Source organism: Eurytemora carolleeae, unplaced genomic scaffold, assembly GCF_000591075.1.
Source record: "Eurytemora carolleeae unplaced genomic scaffold, Eaff_2.0 scaffold1110, whole genome shotgun sequence".
Lineage (NCBI taxonomy): Eukaryota > Metazoa > Arthropoda > Copepoda > Calanoida > Temoridae > Eurytemora > Eurytemora carolleeae.
Window position 1 is genome coordinate 60,107 of NW_019397028.1, and position 24,045 is coordinate 84,151.

Sequence of the window (24,045 nt, forward strand, 5' to 3'; positions counted from 1 at the left end):
CCCTCCCCTCTCTCTTGTCTTTTTATTCCACTGAATACACCCCTAGCTAAAGCTTGCAATGAAATATGATACCAAAGGGAGGAGAGGTGTAAGCTGTAAACTAATTGAACTGGTATTATTGCAATCTACTGAAATAAAAAATTTCCAATAACTGACATTTTTTTCAAGTTCGATTGTTCGAACGAACGATTTAGAAATCTTTAATGAACGATCAAGTCGTTCGAACGGTTCTAAATCATTAATTCTTTTTCGTTCGTTTTTCAAAAATGACTTTTTTCATTTCTCAGAACGATCCAAGTTTTGTTTCGAATTTGTTTTTTTTTCTGACGACATCGTTGTTCAGGAAAAATTTTGTAAATTCATAAAAAATTTGTTCGTTCACTAAAACGATACCCATCTCTAATTATGGACTATGAATTAAGGCCATGATGGTCTACTATAGAACATCTTATTACTTTACTGTATAATCTTTACTTTATTTTTCGTCGAGGTGTGATGAGGTGTCTGAGGTGTCAGTTCCAACAACTCCATCACCTTTTCCAACTTCTTCAGTGATTAATTTTTCAGAATTAGCTAGAGATCAGCTGTCCTGCCCTGACATACTCCGCCTAAAGGTTTCCCCAACCCTCCGCCTCGTTTCTGTTCCAGTACAAGATGGTTCGCTGCTCTGCGACGCAAAGACGAAAGTTCTCCGTCCCTTGGTTCCATCTTCTCAAAGGTTTAACATTTTTTCCGCCTTACATGGAATATCACATCCTGGAGTTCGAGCATCCAGACGTCTTATTTCTACAAGGTTTGTCTGGAGGGGATTAGCCAACGACGTCCGAGACTGGTGCAAGTCCTGCCTGCAGTGCCAACGAGGTAAAGTCCTCCGCCATGTTCACATCCGCCCCGAGAAGATTCCTGTACCCTTCAGAAGATTTGCACATGTACATGTAGACCTAGTTGGTCGCTTACCCTCATCTAATGGTTTCACATACCTCTTCACCTGCATCGACAGATCAACAAGGTGGCCGGAGGCTATACCTCTAACTGGGATTTCTGCGGCGGAGTGTGCCTCCGCCATGTTCCATGGATGGATCTCAAGGTTCGGCGACCGGCAGTGATTACTAGTTACAGAGGAGCCCAGTTCACTTCATCCCTATGGTCCGCCATCTGCTCCCTACTCAAGATCAAGCACAAGACCACCACAGCTTTCCACCCGCAGTCCAATGGCATGGTGGAAAGATTCCACAGGCAGTTAAAAAATTCCTTACGTGCTCGTCTAGCCTCCTCCGATTGGTTTAAGCATCTGCCTTGGGTTTTATTAGGTCTACGTACATCTCCCAGAGAAGACTCCGCCACATCCGCCTCGGAAGCAGTTTATGGTTCTGTATTAACCTTGCCTGGTCAATTCCTAGAAGTACAAGATCCTCCGACCAATTTGTTCTATGAAAACCTTAAGAATTCGATGTCTGGTTTTCAACCTACTCCGCCTCGTCATAACACTCCTGCAGCCGACACTCTTCCAGAAGTTACTCCTGCAGAACTCTCAGCTCGCCCAATGGTTTTTATACGTAAGGATGGACATGTTGCTCCTCTAGCCCCCCTCTACGAGGGTCCTTACAAGGTTTTATCCCGCTCCCCTAAAACCTTCCAGCTCCAAGTGGGTAAGAGAGTAGAAGTGGTTTCAGTCCAACGCCTCAAACCAGCTTTCACGGCAGATGATGAGGCTCCAGTAGAACCTCCACGCCGAGGCAGACCCCGACGCCAACCTCCTCCGGTCCCTCCTGACCCCCCTAGACGAAAAGGACGACATTTTTAATCTAATTTTAATCTAATTTTTAAGCTAACATAAATAACAAATTCAACCAATTTAGATGTAACCCCCAATTTCAGTTATTTTAAAATGTTGACTCGACTTGAATCGACATTAAAAAAAACTATTCTGAAAACGCAACCACTCAAATTTATGATTTTGATCGTCCTCTTTGTGCTCAAACTCAGTAAATATACGTCGTAGAAACGTTTTAAATGACCCAAATGAATCCTAATTTTTTTTTCAACAATACTACTTTTTCAGTTCAACCACCATACATTACCGGTCACTCAATTTTTCTAACCTTGGTCGCGTTTTTGACCCCTTTGTCGTTTGATCCTATGTCGTTTAACCATATCATTGACCCTGGGTCGTTCGACCCTATGTCGGTAAATCTTGGATTGTGTACTATGTGCTTTAGTGGATTGTGTACTATAAACTTTGAACTTTAGTGGATTGTGTACTATAAACTTTGAACTTTAGTGGATTGTCTACTATGAACTTTGAACTAAGGGGAGAAAGAAAATATTCTATTGTGAACTTTCAAAAAATATGTTTACATATTTTAGGCTTAATTATAACAATAAGCCCTATTTTCTATTTCTTTCTATAATTCTACAAAGATAACAAAATTCTTCCAGGTCCAGATTTGATAAATTGTAATTTGTAAGAAATAGATGAACCGCATTATACCGCAGGTTCAACCAGTTCACAAGTTAAATCTGTGTGGATCAACTGATTCTTCTATTAAAAAAATCAGGTCCCTGGTCTAGTCCCCTCCCAGGCCTTAAATCGAAATCATGATGCTTTTTGTTGACTTAAATCAAACATATACAAATATTTCTTTTTTCTCATGTTCTCCAGTTTACTAAGTGTCTTTATTAGAACTGTTTATCTCGAACTGTACTTTACTGGCTTGTAATTCAGTGTACTTAACGTTAACTGCAATGATCAGTACTATACTGTATTGTACGGCATTCCACTGTACACACTTTATTGTACTTTACTGTACAGCACTTTACTGCACTTCACTGCAGTGCAATGTGCTGCAATTTACTGAACTGTTCTGCACTGTACTGCACTGTTCTGTACTGTACTGCATTGCACCTAATGATTATACTCAAAGTAATGTTTTCCATATCCTTCATCTGAATCCTGCCAGCTTACCTAAAATAAGATATGAGAAGAAAAATTGAACTTTTTTTAAAAATTTTGCCTCCCTAATGGTCAGAGGAGATGTGCAAATGCAAAAAAATTGATACATTGGATAATTTTTACTCAAACACAAAATTATGACGAGATAAAATACGGCAACAGTCTCTTTCATCTCTTTGATCAAGTTCCTTCGAACAATTTCTCCTTAATATTTATCTTAATAAATAACATTGCTGATTCTTTGAAGAAATCTTTATTTTGAAAATTAGATGGAAACTTTCATTTAGACGTATATTAAATAGATATAATGTATAAAGTCTAAGGAATAAATGGCATTTAAAGGGACTGTACATGTAGTTTCAAGTGACCCTTCATGCAAAGATTGCAACGGTGCTTTTAAAAGCTTTGTCTGATCAATTTTATGAAATCTGATTGTGATATCCATACAAAAGTGACTTGCGCATTTACAGTACAGGAAAACCAGAAAATAAAATGATCTTCTACATTATTGATTTGATAAAGGTATTTAAGGGTATATTCCATTGTGAATGGGGTATTGTCAATGTTCACTTGAAATTACGCCTACAGTTTTTTATTACATTGTATGCTATTAATTTCAGTTAACTTTATACACGGGTCAGTTTGGAAAATTAACATGCTAAAACGATCAAACTAAAACCAACCTTTATTGGTTTTAGAGGTGAAATAGATTGAAGGATGTACAAGGAATGGAAGATCAAGAAGAAAGAATGAAAAACAAGAAATATAGAAGTCTCAAAATGTTTCCATCTGATATCATATTGAAATTTAAAAGTATTGTAAAATTTAATTAAAATAAATTATTAAAGTCGTAATGTTTAGTCTTATTTTAATCAAATACCAATACCCGCCAATTTCGACCATAAAAATCCACCAAAAACAAGATTAAACCGAGCTGAAAACTTTAGAATGAGATATCCTTAATCCTGACTGCTTAATTAATCTGGAGATTAATAACAATAGGAGAACAAGCGTAATTTAATCTCAAGATTAAAAAAAAGAATCGATTAAGCATTAATCCTGACATCCACCATTCAAAAGTTCCCAGCTCATGTTTGATAAACCCAACTCTGTGAACACTGGACAGCTCGAGTCTTAATTATTAGTCTCAATGGAAAATTAATTCGATTAATTTTGAAGATTTTTACATTCATTTTTCCTAAATCAATTATAGGTGAGCTTAATGAATCCTGTCTTGAACTCTTTAGTTTAATTTTTCTGACTCTTTAAAATCACGGAATCAAGATTCACTATTACAGTTAAGTGTGTCCTTGAAAATCTATCTTTATATCTGACGGCAGTGACAAGCCAAGTCATCATCCTATCATGTTCTTGGACAGAGTAATTGGCAAATATATTAACTTTCTTCAAGGTTTTTCACGACACTCTGTAAATCAGAAACATAGAGAATAGAATATATATTAGAGGGGAGTTTAGAGAATCTCTCGGTATGAATTTTTTCATTCCCTTTCAGCTTGAAAGGGAGTTTAAAGTGTACAAATCATGTAAATGTTCACAAATTATATGCAGTAGAGTACATTAGAAACAGTACAACAAAATGGCCGTTTTACACTTTTTTCTAGTAAATTCCACTCTAATATATATTCTATTCTCTTTGATCAGATAGTACCAGTGTATTATTTATCAACATGATGCATGTTTATCCACAGGGTGTCCCAGTAAACATGGGAATTCAGAGACGACTTGAAAATCGTCTACAATTTCCGATAGTTGATAAATAACAAAGAGTGTACAAAAAAAGACTAAACGTCTAAATGAGCTTTTGAAAATGTGGTCTGCTGTCTTTCTATCTTCAAAATTGACGGAGATTTTAATCAATTGAAAGAGAAATTTAAAAAACTAGAATCTGGACAAATTTCTTAATATCTTCGTTAAATTTTAATGTGAAATATGGTAGACCACAATTTTGAATTCCCAAGACTAGTAGTTTTAATTATTTACTGTTTTAACTTGAGTATTACAATAATTGTGTTCACTTAATAATGACACGCGGAAAAATAGACGATTTAGAAGTCGTCACTTAATTCCTGTGTTTAATGGGACACCCTGTATTGTAAAGCTCTTCACTCATTTATATATATCAACATATACATATATTATATGTATTGATATTTATGCTAGCTAAAGATAATTGGTTGACATTTTTGGAAGAAAACCGCGTTTGCACTCTGGAAGTAACACTAACAATAACATAGGCGCACTACATTTCTTTGTGAAATTTTTAAATTCAACGGGAAACGCCAGTCACGTCATTTTTTTAAATATCGAACATTTAGAATTTAAGAAAAATGTTGTTTGAAATAGGAACAGAACTTTTGGGTTATAAAAATAAATTGTGAGATATTTCTATCATTCAGTTTATAATTTTAAAAAATATTTGTAATTTTGAAAAAAAAAATATCAGGAGTTTCCTTTACGATTTAACTATTTGTTTAATTTGCATGATTGTTTCATATTTCAAAAATCCCTTCATTTTGATATTTTTTTTTGTGAATACGTTATTGTTGGTATTTTTGAAAAATCCTTTTTTACGTAATTTTCGTCTATATGAAAAGTATTTATTGTACATTGGATATGTGATAATACACGTTGCTTAATTCCGGAAACCATAGACTTTGTCCAAAACAAACGGAAAATATTTTTAAAATTTTCTTTGGGAGACTGCAGAGTTTTCTTACAAAAACGGGATAAACAAAAATGGGGCCTGATGACCATATCATTTAAAGATTAACTGTCGTTGAAAGGTCGTTGACGAAATTTTTAACAATGGACAACCAAGAAAATGATAAATGTGTTCAATGGCTGTCCAGTGTCCATAACCTTCGGATCATTAAATAAATAAGTGTTCATGAAAAAGCATGAAATTGGGTACTGGGCAGTGCAAGTAACTTCAAGGTCGAGGGAAGACGTAGAGCGGGGTAGGGGGGGGGGGTTGTATTGTCATCCTTTGTGACTTAGAACGGTTTACTTGAAACCTTTATCTGATCAATAATGTGAAATACCTTGTTGTTTTACTATGTTTATGGTTTAAAGTGTTTAATTGTGAAAACTCCTACAGTGATAACCAGAAAACTCTGGAATAGGAAGACGACTTTTAAACTTGAAGTAAGGCATTAGATAGTCCAATGAGCACGAGAAACAGACATTATTCAGTGTACACAGACCCATTTCACTTGATTTGTGATTTAATAAGTGTCTAGTAAAATTTTTTGCTTTATAACAACATCAAATAAACTTACGTATTGTTATAAAGTCCTATTCATATTTCAGAGTTTTCTGATTATGACTGTGTAAGAATTCCAGCGGCAACAAGTTGTTTTAACTTTTTTGAATAGAAAGGAACATGATAAGAAAACATAAGGTTTACTAAATCAGACTCTATTGTACAAGTTCTATAGAGAAACTTGATTATAAATGTTTAAACACTTAAAATGATTGGTATAAAGTTGGATCCGCCATATGTGACAGAATATATTGAAGGCATATGTTGACATAGACCTTGATTTCTCCCCCAAAATAGATAAAAAAAAATAAAAAAAAATAAGTCAAAAAGTTAAACTTCTTATCTATATTTTAAAATCTTTTCTATGTCAAAATTTACACATCTGTTTTGACATATATATATATTATAGATGGGGAGTGGGAGGTTGGCGTAAATACTGAAATTTATTTTTATCTTTTAAATTCTTTCTAAACTGAGTTTTTTCCACAAACTCGAATTATGTACACACATTAGACTCCTTTATGTGGAAAGAATAGTTGACCAAAAGATATGAATCATTGCCACAAACTCAAATTGTCTGATCTCTATAATTCTGGAACTTGGTCATGTAAACCTTAGATATGTCAAACTTATCATATTAGATCTTACAGAACTCCATCTTCAGCTTTTCTCTGCAGCAGCATCTCAGTTGAAAGAAGGAAAACAGAAGTATAAACCCTGATGGGTATACAAGTCATGCACAATGCACAATGATACCGTTTTTTTTTACTTGGCCAGCTGAGAGGAATAGACTGCTGTGGAAGATTTATGGATTTCAAATCCCCATTTTGGATAATCAGTGCAGTTGTGGGTTTCCTTAATTCAGCTTTAGTGGAAAAGACTTTAAAAGACGGAAAGCAGGGATCTTCTACTGAAATCCCTCAAACCCTTCCCCCTCCAAACTTACAAACTCCTTTCTTCCAGCTCCACAACTCAATGTCACAAGGATTACTTGGAGAGGTCTCAAAACATAGAAAATGCCCCATTCAGGAAAGAGCTACTCTGATATACTCAAAAGTGAGAAATTACAAGAAGCAAGAAGAAAAAGATAAAAAACGAACAAGAAAAATGGAAAGGAGCTCTCCAATGATAGCTTTAGCTTTATTCCGTTATTTCTGAAGTTTTCAGATTGCAAACTGCTAATATGTCCCAAAACTTAGCTGAAACATGAAAGATGTATGAACAAGAAGAAAATGAAGAACACAAATATAGAAATGTCAAAATATTTGCATCTGCTATCATGTAACTCTTCAAAGAATATCGTTAACAATTTAAAATAAAAAGTAAATATGTAAAAAAGATTTAACAGAATTCATACTTGGAAACATCTAAGGTCTAAGTCATTTGGTTGCAAAGATATAAGGATTATAAAACTTGGGGCAAAGACTACCATGAACTCCCTTTATTAATTAGTTTAGTCCCTTTGTTAACCATTAACTTTAAGACCTCCGGGGAATGTCGTCTTCAACTTAAAATCTCCTCTCGGAGACAAACCAAACCAAATAATTTCAGCCCGCATTTTCTTTGTTCTCCGCCCCACGGAGTTTTAAAACATTTTCGCTATTGTGAAATCATTAAAGTTAAGCAAGAATATTTTCATATGAAGCATTAGTGAATTTCGTCAAATATTCAGCTGTTTTATTTTTTTTCAGAAGTTTAAAAACGTATTTCAATACTGATCAACAATAAGTTTCCCCTGTACCATACCTAAATAAATCGTAAGATTTTTTCTATTATTAATATTCATTATAACATTGTACAAGTAACCATGACCTATAATTTATGTTATTTTTCAGGAAATAAAGCTTTTGTTATCGATTTTCTTGAGACGGGGTTACTCTGTTGTGTGTATTTCCGGCCGAACGGAAAGGAATTATCCGGACAGAATATATTTCCCTCACCGGAATTCCGACGGGCCTTTTAATAAAGTTTATCTGGTGTGTTGCTGTTATCTGTCAACACCCTTAGTTTAGCCTTTAATTCCCTGTTCAAAGTGTACAATTTGTGTAAATGTGTACAAAGTTTACGCAGTACATCATATTCGTTACAATTTCTTCTTTTTATAAAGCTAGAATGAACTCAGAAATGTAAAGTAAAGCTTATTCTGAAATGAACTCCAGAATGCATGTCAGGCTGTCAGAGAATGGATTTAGAGTAAATTAAAAAAAATTTCAAGAACAATTTGTTCCAGAAAAAGATATTCCAGGGCCCAAAAGGTTAAATAGCGTAATGTATGAAGTACACATGCAGTATGGAAACAGTACAACACAATGGTGGTTTTAGACTTTTTTCGATTCAATTCCACTATTTACTTATCTATTCTCTTTAATGGGATTAGGCAAAGACAATAATAAATTACTATTCTAGTCATATTAATTACAAAGTGGCCATTTATCTGCTGTATACGCTAGAATGATTCCTGTAATTCTCAGTACTACTTTATTCACCCCCAGCCTTGCCCTCCCTCCCATTTTGGAGGAAGGTACTGTGATCCTTAGAATAGGATGGAAAGAAAGAGGGGCACTGAGCTATAGACAACTCTTAAAGTTAATCATAAAAGTTTTGAAAGCAAGCCTTGTCAAAACGCATCGGCCTTTGGTTTTATTGGCACAATTTTGGCACAAAATGTGAGGGCACTTTCCAAAAATACGTGGGGGCACTTTCGTCATAAAGATAAAGAATTGTCAATATTGTTTTAGCGTAAAGGTGGATTTAGATAGTGTTAAAACCAAATGTGACGCAACAGGTATTTTTATTGTTTATCTCCACCTTCTGTTTTGCAGCATGGTTATAGGGGGGAGAGGAGGGGGGGGAAGGGGAAGGGAGGGGGAAGGGGTCGCAGTTACTTAAATTTCTTTAAACAATTTTTAAACTTAACTAATTCGATCAAAAATCAATTTGAGAAGACAAATTCCAATGTTTTAAACAACTCAAATTTTTTAATCCCTATATCTTTGCTATCTGATGGTGTAAAATTATAATTTTGATCAAAGAAATAGGATTCTTTTAAATATGAACATGTGGGTAGTCTGCCTTGTTCTTTAAGTCAAATAATGCAATTAATAGAATATGAAAATATACTTCTTCACATTTTGAGATTAGATGAAAGTAAACAACCTACATTTTAGAAAGGTCAGAAGTCAAAACTTGTATTATGTGGATAGATTACTATTTCTTTAACAATTTAGTCTTGTGATAAGTACGTCATTTAAGTCTTATCCTTGGTGGGTAACCCTGGTAGAAATATCAAATTAACAAAAGAATTCAAAAATTACAAACATTTTGTTAGAATATAAGATAAGTTTTCATGCATCTATTAAAAATAAGACAATTATCTCAACAATGTTTCATTACGCCGTGAAATCTGTTTTATATTCTGTTCTCTAAAACAAACATAATGGTCGTCGAGCGAAATGCTTTAACCTAGTTTTCCGATATTTTCAATAAAATGTTAGGGTGCACAAAAGAATCTATTACCTGCTGTTTAAAAGTTTTCCCCTGTCTATGAGTATGCTGTTGTACACTATGAGTAGGTGCTCCTCGAAGATGACCTGCCTCCCAGCTGTATGGGGCCTCTACACGAACAAACTGATGCGAGTTATGCTCTACATCATGGTGATCAGCTTTACTACCATGCAGTTCCAGGGGCTCATGCCTCTCAGGGATATGGGGGGGAGGGAGGTGGTTTGGAGAATATGGGTCAGCTGATTTGCTGTGTGGAATGGCACTTTTATAGTTTAGTTTTGGGATTTCAAAGTTCAAGAATGGATCACTGTAAGGAGAGGTGGGTTCACTTGAATACGGATCAACAAAGTTCTCTTGATATGGTTCTATATATGGTTCTTGATATGGTTCTTTATATGGTTCCTGATACGGTTCTATATATGGTTCTTGATATGGTTCCTGATATGGTTCTTTATATGGTTCCTGATACAGTTCTATATATGGTTCTTGATATGTTTCTTTATATGGTTCCTGATATGGTTCCTGATATGGTTCCTGATATGGTTCCTGATATGGTTCCTGGTATGGTTCCTTTGGATAGTATTTTGCTGGTTTAAAGTTAAAATCTGTTTGAGGAGAATAATCTGTTTCCATATATCTTTTAAATCTTGCATCTTCAACCTCAAAACTGCTCCTGCAAAAATAAAATAATAAAAATAAACACTCTTATAGGTTTAAAATGTCAATTTATTTATGGAGCGGTATGTCCTACACACAACGATACTCCGTAAAACCTGTCTTAGTAAGTCATTTTTGATTTTTTTTAGAACGGTTAAAATCAAAATATTTCTGTCTATTCTATTTTTTTTTGGAGATACCATAACAAATAGTAATCGCTTGAGCTATAGAAAACCATGGATATCCTATTCCTTCTTGACTTTAAAAAAGTTTAAAGGGTACCGTTGTAAATCGGACTTGCCAAATTTTATTAAGTAAGATATTAAGAATAAAATTTACTCAATTTACAAACAACAAAATGCTATACAATTACTAAGAAGAATGTATTTTATAACCAAATGTACGTACATCACGTTTATGAAGAAAAAGCAATATTTTAACTTTACGATCATTTCTTTAACACACGCATGACAAGATCTTTGATATTTATATCAAATGTTCCAAACATTAGTTTTACAAATTTTCCCACAATTTGCAATTTTGCCAAACTAATTATTGGCTTGATGCAATTTTTAAATGAGATTTCCCTGAGATACAGTTAGGACTGGGCGCGTGTTAAATTAAAACTAAAATTGTTTATTCATAAACAAAATTCTCTTTTTCATGCCAGAATTTACGTTTGTTGATATTTTTCTCTTTTTAAAGGAACTGTAATTAACTTTCTTTTTCTGATAAAGCATGTAGAAGATATCAATCACTTTCTCTTGGAAAAATTCATTATTTTCTATGGTGGTTTCTTGCGGATTTCTGATTCAGAAACATTGTAGGAAATTGTTGGAATCGACAACTTTTTGAGATAGCCAAACGACGATTTCTTTTACATTATTGATTAGATAAGGATTTAAAGGGAACCATAGTAAATCGAACATGGCCTCCTTACAGAGACTGTAGACGTAATACAAATAGGGAATAGGGTTAAGTGAGCGCCCAAAAAATTATTGTGCAATTATAGTTATTATACCCAGACCTACTTTAGATAAATACAGATAATAAAAGATATTTCTGAAAGAAACCATGAGAAGACATATGGCAAGTTTAATTAACCTTGACCCCCTCCCCATTGGGCATTGACATTATTAAACCAATTTCAGAATCAAATCAAATCAAATATCTACATTGTCTCAAATTATACATGAGAAAATAACATATTTTATAACATATTTATGAAGCTATAATTCATGATAACATTTAAATTAAGAAATTGAAGTTAATAAAAACTATAAAATTGTCAGATAAAAATTCTAAACATTTTTATTTTAGTGATTTAAAGCGATGAAATGAGTTTAAAGTTTTGTTTAAGCTTAAGAAAGAAACGTTGATTGCAAATTCTAATTATCCTTTTTTCTTACTTTTGGTATTGGTTTTGTATTGGTTTATCCTCTAGTTCTCGAGATTCTTTGCGAGCTTGAAAATCCTAAAAAAAAATATATTTTACAGATCTTGAAAACCTTTTAGAAGTTTATTAATTTTAATAAGAATACTTTTCCTGTGGCCGAATTTAAAGAATTTGAGCGGCGGTTTAAATTTAAGCCGCGGTTTAAATATGGTTGGTTCCACTTGAAATTGTATCAAATGTTTCAAGATTTAAACCGGCGCTTAATTTAAACCGGGTTTTGGCGGATTTAGACCGCGGCTTAAATTCTTTAAATTCCATCTCTGACTGAATACATTTAATGAGAGGGAACTCTATGGTTCTGAAATTATGTAATTTCAAGTGATCCTCTATTTGAAGCGGAGCATTTGACTGATCCAAAAATTATGAAGATATTATTGGTTTTTTTTGTCAATCTAGAACATTGATTATTTCTAATTGTGATTTTTCTGTTTGATCAAGACTTACGGATTTATTTGGAACAGAAGTAATGATGGATAAATAGTTGACTCGTAACGTATTATCGATAGGATCTCGCCGGAAAAAAATCGTTTTTTTGTTATTTTTTTTTCTAGCCGTTTCTTTTGATTTTTAACTGTTAATTAAACATGTATAACGACTATATGCTTATCAAGTAATCATTTGTTTTTAAATTTATAATTTAACGATTTTCTCTGGAAAGCAGATTGCAAAAACTTTGCAGAATAACGATTCTCTACCAAAGAGTTAATAAATAAAGTTTAACGTCGTTATATTCAGCTGGAACTCATGAATTGGTTTTTTAACAAGGTTTCTCGCTAATCATTATAACATTATAATGAGAGGCCACTAAAAGGTTGTTCGTGATTATTTCTATCAAAAAAAGGTTGCAAGACGTCTAGGATTTTACAGGATATAAGCTTAAGTATTTGATACAAATTTTATCATTTTATAGATGTATACAGATTAAAGATGTCGTTTCTTAACTCTCATGTTTAGTAGTACACCCTGTATCGTTTACCTGGCCCTGGTTCAGCTGTTCACCCCTGGACAATCCAGTAACATCTTCAAAAGAAATTCTTCTTTTTGGGAGTTCATCTTCCATTCGACTCTGCTTAGATCTTCCAGCATTGGAGTTGGGATTAGAGAAAGGACTAGAGTTGGGATTAGAGTAGGGACTAGAGTTGGGATTAGAGTAGGGACTAGAGTTGGCATTTGAGTAGGGACTAGAGATGGGATTAGAGTAGGGACTAGAGATGGGATTAGAGTAGGGACTAGAGTTGGGATTAGAGTAGGGACTAGAGTTGGGATTAGAGTAGGGACTAGAGTTGGGTTTAGTATATTGGTCTAGGTTTGAGTTTGATTGCTGTTTCTTCTGTTTCTCTAAGTAAAGCTGGTTGTAGATAACCTCTGGAGGTTTATATTCAACACTTGAACCAAGCTTTGGTACATCAAAGGGTTCTAGGACAAAATATGGTTAGGTTGACCCTCAATTTGAAGTGATCCAAAACGGATCAGAATAGTACAGGTCAAACGACAAAAAAATATTTTATATTCTATGTCGCTGAATCAAATAATAATAAAGGGAGGATGTATTCATAAGTCATCACTTATTACTCGTTTGTCTATCTATAGAAGATTAAAAATTCTCTGAATTTTCTTCACTGTCTTTGCTGCATGATAAAGTCCGGAGGGCACTTTTATATAGAATCGAAATTGCAAAAAAAACAATGTTTAGTTTGAAATATAGAATTAATCATATTTGCTTTGCCGAAGGTTTTATGAATGACATTGTCAAGGAAGGGACAAATATGAGCACTTGAAGATTCTTATGATAAAAATTTGATTTGATTTTACACACCGAGAAACCCTTGAAACTATAAAATGAATGTCGTCTTTGTTTTTTTTCGTTACATTCGGGTTTTCAATTTAAATTTGATCAATCATATGTTAGTCTATAATTCAGCAATCTTTAAGCTGACGGAGATCTCTTCTTTTTTTCTTTGAAACCCATCCTCCCAATTAAAAAAAGTAGAAAACAGGGAAAGGCGAAAATCTTATATTTCATAGGTCAAATTGGGATCAATAGTCACAGCTTGCTGTGATAAGGACCGAACTGTTAAATAATCGTGAATGTATGCATATTTAATATTCAATATTTAATATTAATATTTAATAGTTAATGTCATCTTTAAATTATCATGTTTGTTAAGACACATTGTAGAAAATATTGTGTTCTCAAATTAAACAAAAATACCTTCAAAAACGGAATCATGCTGCATGCTGAGCATGCCCGGGGGAGGGGGAAGAGATGCAGGAGCCGAGCCTACTGATATCGCTTGACTGGCTGGCGAATGAATAGATCTGGATTCCGGCGTTAAAATCTCTCTTGATTCAGGTCTAAACTTATTCTCCGGTTCTAACTATAAATTATGTTAGATAAACAGTGATAACAGCTGAATGATATCGTCTTCGTTCTTTCTTTTAGTTGGAAGTGCTTTTTGATTTTTTGTAAATTATAATTGTTAACAGGGTTACCCTCAAAGGGGAACCTAACGACGACAAAATTTGACGATTTGGAATTGAGTTTTGTTTTCTGCCTTGTACATATTTATCTTAGAAAGGTAGGCTAGGAAAGAGAAAAAAACTTTTTTTTATGTCTCAGAATTCTCATATTTTGTGGATAAGACTGTACTTGAATTAGAATTTAATTATTAATGAGATATCAGTTCAAAAGTTTGAAAGCTCTTTAATGCATCTAGAAAAGATTAGGGTGGAGAAACAATCATTTCATTTTTATTGATAGAGTGTATCTATGTTATTATAGTCGTTGATAACTTATTAAATAATATAATATTTGATCAGTTAATTAATATCATATTTGATTAATTAATTAATTTAATATTAAATTAATCAATTAATTAATAAATTAAGCAATTAATTAATAAATTATGCAATTAATTAATAAATTAAGCAATAATTAATAAATTAATTAATTAATTAATAGAACTCTCAACATTTGAATTTTTTAGATTTTTTTTTCTGTTGAAAATTCAACGAAGCGTTTATAATTTAAACAATTAAGACTTTTCATAGAACGTTACAACCATTCATTCTAAATCCATGGACGTTTCAGGAGAAATGTGAGTGGTAAGAATTAAATAAGAAGGCTTTAGAAGGTTAGATCGAAATAGTAAGTCGTACAACAACAATAATTTTATTTTTTTTAAATATGAAAAAACGGACAATTGTTTGAAAGCAACTTTTTTAAAAAGAAGATATATTAAAACTTGAAAAATCTGGTTAGAATTAAATGAACCAAATAACTAAAAATTTTGTTCGGCCATAAAAGTAAAAAAAAGAAAAAAGCAATTGGATTAAACTCAGAATCTGAAGAAAAAAAATTAGAATTTTCTATAAACCATTTTTATATCTACATCAAACGAATTATTTAGATATTTTAATTTCAATAATTTAATACGTCAAAGCTTCTATGATTTGCACCACAAAGTTTTTTTACTTATTTTAGCGAATTTGCCCTGAAAAAAAATCTTAAAAATAACTGTGTTTGGACTATTGGGCTTTATTGACAGTTCTAAAGTTAAGATTTAGAAGAATTAGAAGATTTAGAAAAATTAGAAAAATTAGAAGAATTTGAAGAATTTGAAGAATTTGAAGAATTTGAAGCATTAGAAGAATTAGGAGAATTAGAAGAAATAGAAGAATTAGAAGAATTAAAAGAATTAGAAGAATTAGAAGAATTACAAGAATTAGAAGAATCAGAAAAATTAGAAGAATGAGAAGAATGAGAAGAATGAGAAGAATGAGAAGAATTAGAAGAATTACAAGAATGAGAAGAATGAGAAGAATTAAAAGAATTAGAAGATTTAGAAGAATTTGAAGAATTTGAAGAATTTGAAGAATTTGAAGAATTAGAAGAATTAGGAGAATTAGAAGAACTAGAAGAATTAGAAGAATTAGAAGAATTAGAAGAATTAGATGAATTAGAAGAATTAGAAGAATTAGAAGAATTGGAAAAATTAGAAGAATTAGAAGAATGAGAAAAATGAGAAGAATTAGAAGAATTAGAAGAATTAGAAGAATGAGAAGAATTAGAAGAATTAGAAGAATTAGAAGAATTAGATGAATCAAAAGAATTAAAAGAATTAGAAGAGTTAGAAGAATGAGAAGAATTAGAAGTATTAGAAGAATTAGAAGAATGAGAAGAATGAGAAGAATTAGAAGAATTAGAAGAATTAGAAGAGTTAGAAGAATGAGAAGAATTAGAAGTATTAGAAGAATTAGAAGAATGAGAAGAATGAGAAGAATGAGAAGAATTAGAAGAATTAGAAGAATCAGATGAATTAGAAGAATTAGAAGAATTAGAAGAGTTAGAAGAATTAGAAAAATTAGAAGAATTAGAAGAATGAGAAGAATGAGAAGAATTAGAAGAATTAGAAGAGTTAGACAGCTCTTTTTGCAATTCTAACTATACCTGATATGAATTGTAGTCATAATCATCAAAGTTTTCAGTGTTAATTTCATTTTGGTAATCCTTGTAAGAAAGCAAAACATATGTTTTAAAATATTTTATCATAGGGTTTTTTTTACATTCGTGATTTAATAAAAAAATTATTCTGAAAAAATCATGATTTTTACCTTTAGTGTCACTGTTCTAAGTTTATAAAAAATGTTGCTGAAAATATCGATTTTTTAAAAATTTGTTTTAAAATATTTATATGTTCTCCTTGCCTTGTAACTTTGGTAGTCTTTTTGATAGTCATCATTATTATTTCTTTCATTTGCCTGATAGTCTCCATTCCAATTCTGATTATTCTGATAGTCTCCATTCCAATTCTGATTATTCTGATAGTCACCGTAACCGTTCTGATTATTCTGATAGCCATTGTTACCGTTCTGATTATTCTGATAATCACTGTAACCATTTGGATTATTTTTGTGGAAATCTCTGATTCTATTTTTCTGGGATTCTTTCTCATATTTTTCCACTTCAAATATATCGTTGTAATTTCTTTCTCTGTTAAAATTGGCTGCCCCTGCCTGTCAGAAAACTTTTTTTGAAAAAAAAATATGTACTCCATGCAATATATTTGAACTGTTTTATACAACATAATCAATGCAGAGGTTTAAACTTTTGTATTTTAAATCTATTAATAGCACGCTCAGCTCAGTCTCTGTTTCATGTGTTTTTCTTCTCAAAAAAAATATAGATATAGAATTTTTTGATTGTTTTTTTTTCTAGCAACATACGCAGATAAGTCGGCAAGTATTATAACGTTACTTTTAATGCCTGATATTGTGTTGAAAACGTTAAAACACAAGGGAAGATGAACATGCAAGGCACCGAATCAATAATTGGCCATAACAAATAAGTCTTTTAAGAAACTCAATCTATATATTTCTTGTTTAAAAAGCATTTTCCTTATATTCTTTCTCGTTTGAATCTTTCTTTATTCTCTCATTTTGTCCGACTGAAAGTTTTTGTGTATCAAAGAAACCATCTTGAGCAAACTCGTTCATGAATCCAACATTTTCTATTGATTTCACGTTCTCCTCGTATTTTTTAGGAATCGGTGTCGAGGTGTACACGGGCGGGTTGTATCTTTGTTGTTGTTGTTGTTGGTGGTGGTCTTGCTGCTGTTTTTGTTGTTGTTGTTGTTGGTGGTGGTGGTGGTTTTGTTGTTGTTGTTGTTGTTGTACGGATGACATTGGTTTGTTTTGGTCGGAAAAACTTCAATATCGTCATAATTAAAATCCTTATCCAATGGATTTCTATACCTGAACAAAATTAAAACTACATGAAGGGATTGTTGGAGCCACCATTTGTTTAGCCAAGAGTTATAATTATACCTTTGAATCAGGATTTACAGTTATATACTTTATAATAAAGAATTGTTTACATAAAAAAATTTTATGAAACGTTTTTTTATTATTTAGGCTTCTTTCACGTTTTTGTAAAGTTTTATAATGTCTGTTTTATATTCTTTGTGAATACAAAAGAAATCAAAATTTGAGAAATTTTCTCTGATAATTGCCGGCACTTCTGTTCTTTTATTCTTTTCGGTTCAAGAAACTGTGGAACCTGATTCTGGTGACAGTAACAATTAAAATCCAGCAATACAAAATGTGTACCTTTAAGAGTACGAACAAAACTGGACAAAACTGGATGAATAAAGCTCTCAGGTATGACTTATCAACATTTTATATGTTCTAAAACGTTTTCTTCGTTGTACGTTAGTTTTATAATATTTCAAGCGCAAGTGATTTCTCGCTTCAACCTCTGGTTTACTAGCTCGTTTATTTTTGCAACCTGATTGTCTTAACCTTTGATATTTAGCTTTTGAAATATCAAAGGCCTGAATTCTCAAAGGTGCAAACATAAAACAATTAGAGCTTGAGGCAAGTGTTCAGTTGAAAATCTCTATGTCTAAGAGACTGTAAGCGTAATTTCAAGTTACCCTCCATGCAAAGATGGTAATGTCTTAAAAAGATTTGCCTGATCAAATATGAATTGGATATCAATGTTTATGATTTTAAAAACAGAATTTTTTCAATTGTGGTTTCTCTACAAAAGAGGATTCGCGAATTTCCAACGCAGGAAACCCCCTTTTAAACCTTTTAAACCTAGAAAAACAACATTTTTTACTTCTTTGAACAGATAAAAGTTTCAATGGTAACGTTGAGAATCCAGCATTTTTAACTTTGCATTAGAGTCACTTTAGATTACGCTTACAGTCCTTTTGTCAAATACCTCAAGGGTTCCGAATATCTGATAGGAGCTCTGGTTGTCTGCGCCGTAGGAACAAAATGTGTAGTTGGTCTAACTAGTCTCACAGGTTTAGTAGGATACAGGGGTGTGGGAAAATCTTGTTTTTGTTTTCCAGAATATCCGTTCTCATCCGCATCCTCCCGCCTCCAACCTAGAGGCGAAGCAGAGGGCACCCTGGAAAATCTGGGCTGCTCCTCGAAAAAATCTGCATTTTCTGCTCGGGAAAAATCCTCAAAATTGTTTGCAAACTCAAACAATTCACCATTGGCCTTGGGTGGATAGTTGGATGGATAGTCGGATAAAAAGTTTGATGGAACTGTAATTTCATTTTCAAAATCTTGAAGAAATCCAGTGTTGGAACCATTGGAGTACGCAGAACTAAATGTTTCCACCAGTTTCCTTAAAAGTTATCTTTATATATTTTAAGGGAGTGCTCGCGAAGAATGAAAGGGGGTATAGGCTTAATGCGATAAAAAAGCGCTTTTGATCGCAACTAATCTTACTTCTATCTGTTGCGTGTATAAGGAGAAAATTGTTAAAGACGTCTCATACCGAATAACTTAACGTCCATATAAATTGAGAAAATTGCAACGTACGACTTAGACCGTAAAAAATCAATTTAGTTTAAAACATAACATTCAGATATTAAAACCTATAGTCATCGATTATCTTTCGCCACATTTGTATATAGTTTATATTGTATGATATTTTTTGATTAATTTCTTATATTTTGTTTTTTAGAAAACGTTTTTAACGGATTTTGAAAAATGTGAGTGGAGCACGGCATTCTTAGATAGTTGCGCAAGCAAAAGAGAAATAAAATTATAAAATATAAACTATATACAAATGTAAAGATAAGTAGCGATCAAAAGCGCTTTTTTATCGCATCGCATTTCATTTTTAGCAAACACTCCCTTTAAAATTATAATCTCTGTTTGTATATTTGTTTGTACGATGATATCTCAGGACCCCACGACCGATTTGCCTAAAATTTTGATTTGGGAACTCGGGAGAGCCACGGCAATGTTCTTAGCTTTAGATTCTAAATTGAGTGGATTGACTTTAATAGCAAAACTTTAGTTTCCTGATAAAATCGTTTAGTGTGGGAAAAACGTCAAAACGGCTGAACCGATCCGGCCCAAATTTTTTTGTGTGACCTCACATGACGGTAGGGAAGGTTAATGGATATTCAGAATTTAAAAAACTTTTTTTGAATCCAGGAAAAAATTTTGTGAAAATTATTTTTGTTATTGTTAGAACACCAATTAAAGGTTAAACTTGAAGATGGGCTCGTAGTTAAAACAATTTTAAAATGTTAGAACAAGTCAAAAGCTATTATGATCATTGTGCAAAGGTATGAGGCAGCACAAAAAAAAACTTTTAATAAATTTTCAAAAATATTCTGAAATTAAGATTCTTAGAACATTTTGAAAATTAGAAATATAATTTCTGTTTGTGTGTAATAATGACAAAGTGAGTAATAATGATAAAGTGAGTAATAATGACAAAGTGAGTAATAATGATAAAGTGAGTAATAATGATAAAGTGAGTAATAATGACAAAGTGAGTAATAATGACAAAATGAGTAATAATGATAAAGTGAGTAATAATGATTAAGTGAGTAATAATGATAAAGTACATTATAGATTAAATATTTTATGAAACTATTGTGTACTTTATCATTATTACTCACTTCATTGTGAATTTCATATGAACGTGCTATAAAGTAATCATCGTGCTATGAAGCTTAATTAGCTGTACATTATAGCACATGTGCTATAAAGTTTAAATAAGGCCCAATTGGTTTGAATAAGGTTCAATTGGTTTAGTCTTTCCGATAATTGTTTAGAACAGCAAACCCATGATTATAATTAAGACAAAACAATTTTAAATTTTTTATTCTAAACTTTTAACTTTGATAATTAATTTTAATTAAATTTTCAATATTTACTTTTTATTTTTTGTATTATAAATAATTTTTCTTTATCACCTTAGTTCATTTTCATCTTTGAATGTAATACCAGGGGCTTCAGTTCTCTCTACAAATGGTGTAAATGGAGGTCCTTAAAAATAACAGAATAAAATATTAATATTATAATATTAATATTATATTTTTTTCATTAAAAATATTTACCTTTTGTTTTCTCTCCGGGATACTGGAAGATTATATCGTCTAAAAACGAAAGTAAAAAAAAGCAAATTCGCAAACTCTTGTTCTTAATTAAATATTCTTGTATGTGTAATATATTACTAACAAAAGTTCACGGCGTTGCCCGTGGAATTTAAAAAACGAATTTTGGAAAGCAAATTCGAGTTTTAAATAAAAATATTGATTTTAAAGAAAAGTTCGATTTTTTCGCTTTTGTCCTCCCCAGGATACCCATGGATTTCCTATAAAATGTTAAACCAGAAGAATGTAAAAAATGTATGCATTGCACCTACAACCATTTTTTTTTTTTTATTTCTAACCTGTAACTACAAAACCGGCATGCTTTTCCTCCTCTTCAGATGCAAAAAGTTTCTCGCTTGTTTTGATTTTTGTCTCCTTATTATTGTTATTAAAATTTGAATTCAAATCTATACTGTAACTGCTTCCATCATCTTCTAATCGTTCATTACTAGTCTAAAACAAAAAAATGTTAATATTTCGATTCAGTAATTTAGAATTAATATTAAGTGTGAAACTATTCCATCGAAAATTTCAAATCCTTTTTGAACCAGCAAAATATCATACATTAGCAACATTTGTAAAAGAAATAATTGAAAAAATCAAAACTCATCTTGTAAATAACAAAGTAAAAAAACAGCGATCATAAGGGAAGGTTGATTCTTAAATTTGTTCAAACCATGTTGTCATGAGTATCATGAAAGATGCGTCTTGAACCACTGAGTAAAGCCCATTTGTCCAATTTCAATATTTTAAACGTTGTCTAGTTTTTTTTGTGACTCCGACAAATATCTTTCCAAATAATAACGGTTTTCTGCTTATAATTTACTTAATGTTCAAGGGATTTTTTTATCAAATGTTCAAAGTAACCTGTTTTATAAGCTGTGAAAATTTTTGTGGATTTTCTTCATTTCTTTTTCGGTTCATTTCCTCCGCCATCTTGGCTGGATCGTGAATCATCTGTGTTCCGCCGACCAATAAGGGAGCAGGGATATTTCCCGGGCTTTTCATTGAGGATTTGGGCATGTGGGGAAGAATTCTTATCGGAGGACCTAATCTTAAAGGAACCGGTTTTAGAATGTGTCTGTTATTGTTCCTTTGGCTTGGGGGAGGGGATCCATGTTTTGAAAGATAAAAAGGATCCTAATAATAGCTCTCTTTAATTATTTAAATTTTCTTTTTAGAAAAAATATACATCTTTGGAACATTTTTAATTGACTTGTGTAGATTATATGGTAAAAGAGCTTTCCTTGTGAAAATAGTTGGAAATTATATTAGATAACGCAGATCTCCGTTTAACCCTAGAATATCTTAATTAATCAGTTATTTTGAATAAAATATTATTTTGTAGAAATTATTGCAAATTTTGATATTATTCTCGTAAGAGGCAACAAATTATATTAAAATAAGTTTTAGATAGATTTTTTTTAGAATATTGCTAGAATATATTTGTATAAAAAGTTATAAAACCATGCAAAATGATGTGCTTTAGTGCTTAACATATTTCTTCTACCTGCTGATGTAAGTCTAATTTATGAAATATAATTCTTTAAAACATTCTAGCAATGAGTAACTAATAAGACTTTCTGTAAGAAATATTTACACTTAATGCTCAACTTAAACCTCTAAATTTTAAATACTTTGCGTCAAAAATAGTTTTACCTTAAAAGAGTGTCTTCTGCTAAATGTGGGGATATTATTGAGAGCAACAAAATTACAAAAAATAAAATTCTATTCTCCATTTTGTTTATAACTTAGGATTGTATATTTTCTTATCAGGTTTTACACTAATCAAGTTGGTTGTAATCCCATTGTTCAATCTGAAATAATTCAAATTAACGAAAATATAATTACATATTTATGAATAAAAAATAAGTAGTTTTTCCAAAGATGACCAAATTAGATAGACAAGAACGACTGTCAATTGCAAGCTAAGCTGCAAATGGGAAAAATCTAGAAAGAAAATGTGTACACATGAAGCATGTAGAAACATTAGTTTAGAAATTTTTATTATTTAAGAAAATTTTTATGATGATTAAATTTGGTTAACTTGTTAATAAAAGCGTTTTTTGGGGGATCAAAATATGAATTTATGGCTTCGTCTTTAGGCTTGATATACAGAATTCATAAACTTTGAAATCGTAAAAATAGTGATAGGCGAAAAACGGTTTTTAAGATGGAAATTTTCTAAGAGCCCAAAAATTCAACGTTTTTAGGAGTCAACTCAAACAATTTTGAAAATATCGATAAACTAATAAAAGACCTATCTATTCCAGAGATACCCATTTTAGCTTTTTTTGATGATTTGAATTAGTGGCTTGTAGAAAATACGTCCATATTCTTTTGTTGAAAATTTGCATTTATTACATACAATGATACAGATGCAATGAAAGGGTTTTCTAGTTGAGAAATTGCATTTAGTTGAGAATAGAATTTTTGTTAAAGTATTTAATTATAGATTATGTTTTTTTTCAGATTATTATTTCTTTACATCAGCCTATGCTTTGCAACGTTAAGCTCTTCGTTGATTTAATCTTCATTTAACCCTATCCGATTTAATCTTCATTTAACCCTATCCGATTTTGCCCTTAGAGTTGAGATATATGTGAGTGTTATACATGTTCCTAGTCCAGCTTTTCAAGGCCAGCTCATTGAAAGAAAATAGACCTTTCACTTAGAGTGAGATTTTTTTAAAGTTCAAAAAGTACGTCGGAAAATTTTGAAAAAATATTTATCTTTACTAAAGACAAATTTTAACAATTTTCAAGAGCTTCTATACTTTAAATCTGTAGCTTAATATTAATAAAAAAGTTATTGACTATTTTTGTTTTACGCCAACCAGCCGTTTCTCTGTCCTTCTCTCTACCCTATGCATTACAAACTTTGAAGTTGAAAATAAAGAAGTTTTAGAGGATTAACACTAAAAAATTAATAAGAGTTTAGATTGATTACAAAACCAAATAAGCAATATATCAGTACTCCAATTCATAATGTAAAAAAAAGAAAAATTTCGTAGATTTTAAGAAATGGAAATAATATATTTTTCTTTAAATTTTTAAAATGAATTTTAGATTTGTTTTTAGATAGTGTTGCTGCCAAGAAAGAATAATAAACACATTCATTCTCACGCATTTTTCACTGGTTGACTTTTGAAACGAAGATATTTTGTTCTTATCCCCTATACGTCATGTGGAATTATGATAAAAATCTGATTATAGGACGTAAGTAACTCAACGAAGGCCAAGGAACAGGACATTACAGAATCATTATAGTTTGGTTT

General features: G+C 31.8%; 2 protein-coding genes across 2 annotated transcripts; one reads left to right on the plus strand and one right to left on the minus strand.

Annotated features, from left to right (window-relative positions):
• The first annotated feature begins 300 nt into the window (after nucleotides 1-300).
• LOC111711246 (uncharacterized) lies at nucleotides 301-1,898 on the plus strand. Its single transcript, XM_023485543.1, has 2 exons — nucleotides 301-1,354; nucleotides 1,409-1,898. The coding sequence occupies exons 1-2, from the start codon at nucleotides 1,076-1,078 to the stop codon at nucleotides 1,802-1,804; spliced, it is 675 nt and encodes a 224-aa protein (XP_023341311.1). The 5' UTR covers nucleotides 301-1,075; the 3' UTR covers nucleotides 1,805-1,898.
• A 431-nt stretch (nucleotides 1,899-2,329) lies between these two features.
• Nucleotides 2,330-17,551, minus strand: LOC111711247 (putative uncharacterized protein DDB_G0279653). Its single transcript, XM_023485545.1, has 8 exons — nucleotides 17,251-17,551; nucleotides 16,561-16,869; nucleotides 16,304-16,363; nucleotides 14,066-14,231; nucleotides 12,830-13,269; nucleotides 11,807-11,871; nucleotides 9,753-10,413; nucleotides 2,330-2,965 (listed from the first exon to the last, which is right to left on the minus strand). The coding sequence occupies exons 1-8, from the start codon at nucleotides 17,536-17,538 to the stop codon at nucleotides 2,906-2,908; spliced, it is 2,049 nt and encodes a 682-aa protein (XP_023341313.1). The 5' UTR covers nucleotides 17,539-17,551; the 3' UTR covers nucleotides 2,330-2,905.
• Between the last annotated feature and the right edge of the window lie 6,494 nt (nucleotides 17,552-24,045).

Bases quoted from the DNA above. Each gene is read 5' to 3' on its own strand.
- LOC111711246 (XM_023485543.1), top strand. From the start codon at position 1,076: ATGGATCTCAAGGTTCGGCGACCGGCAGTGATTACTAGTTACAGAGGA. The intron at 1,355-1,408 runs GAAGCAGTTTAT...CTAGAAGTACAA, and splicing joins ACTCCGCCACATCCGCCTCG to GATCCTCCGACCAATTTGTT.
- LOC111711247 (XM_023485545.1), bottom strand. From the start codon at position 17,538: ATGTCATCCGTACAACAACAACAACAACAACAAAACCACCACCACCAC. The intron at 14,232-16,303 runs GTATAGTTAGAA...CATAATTTATAG, and splicing joins ATGACTACAATTCATATCAG to TTAGAACCGGAGAATAAGTT. The intron at 11,872-12,829 runs GTAAACGATACA...ATTTTTTTTTAG, and splicing joins AACAGCTGAACCAGGGCCAG to GATTTTCAAGCTCGCAAAGA.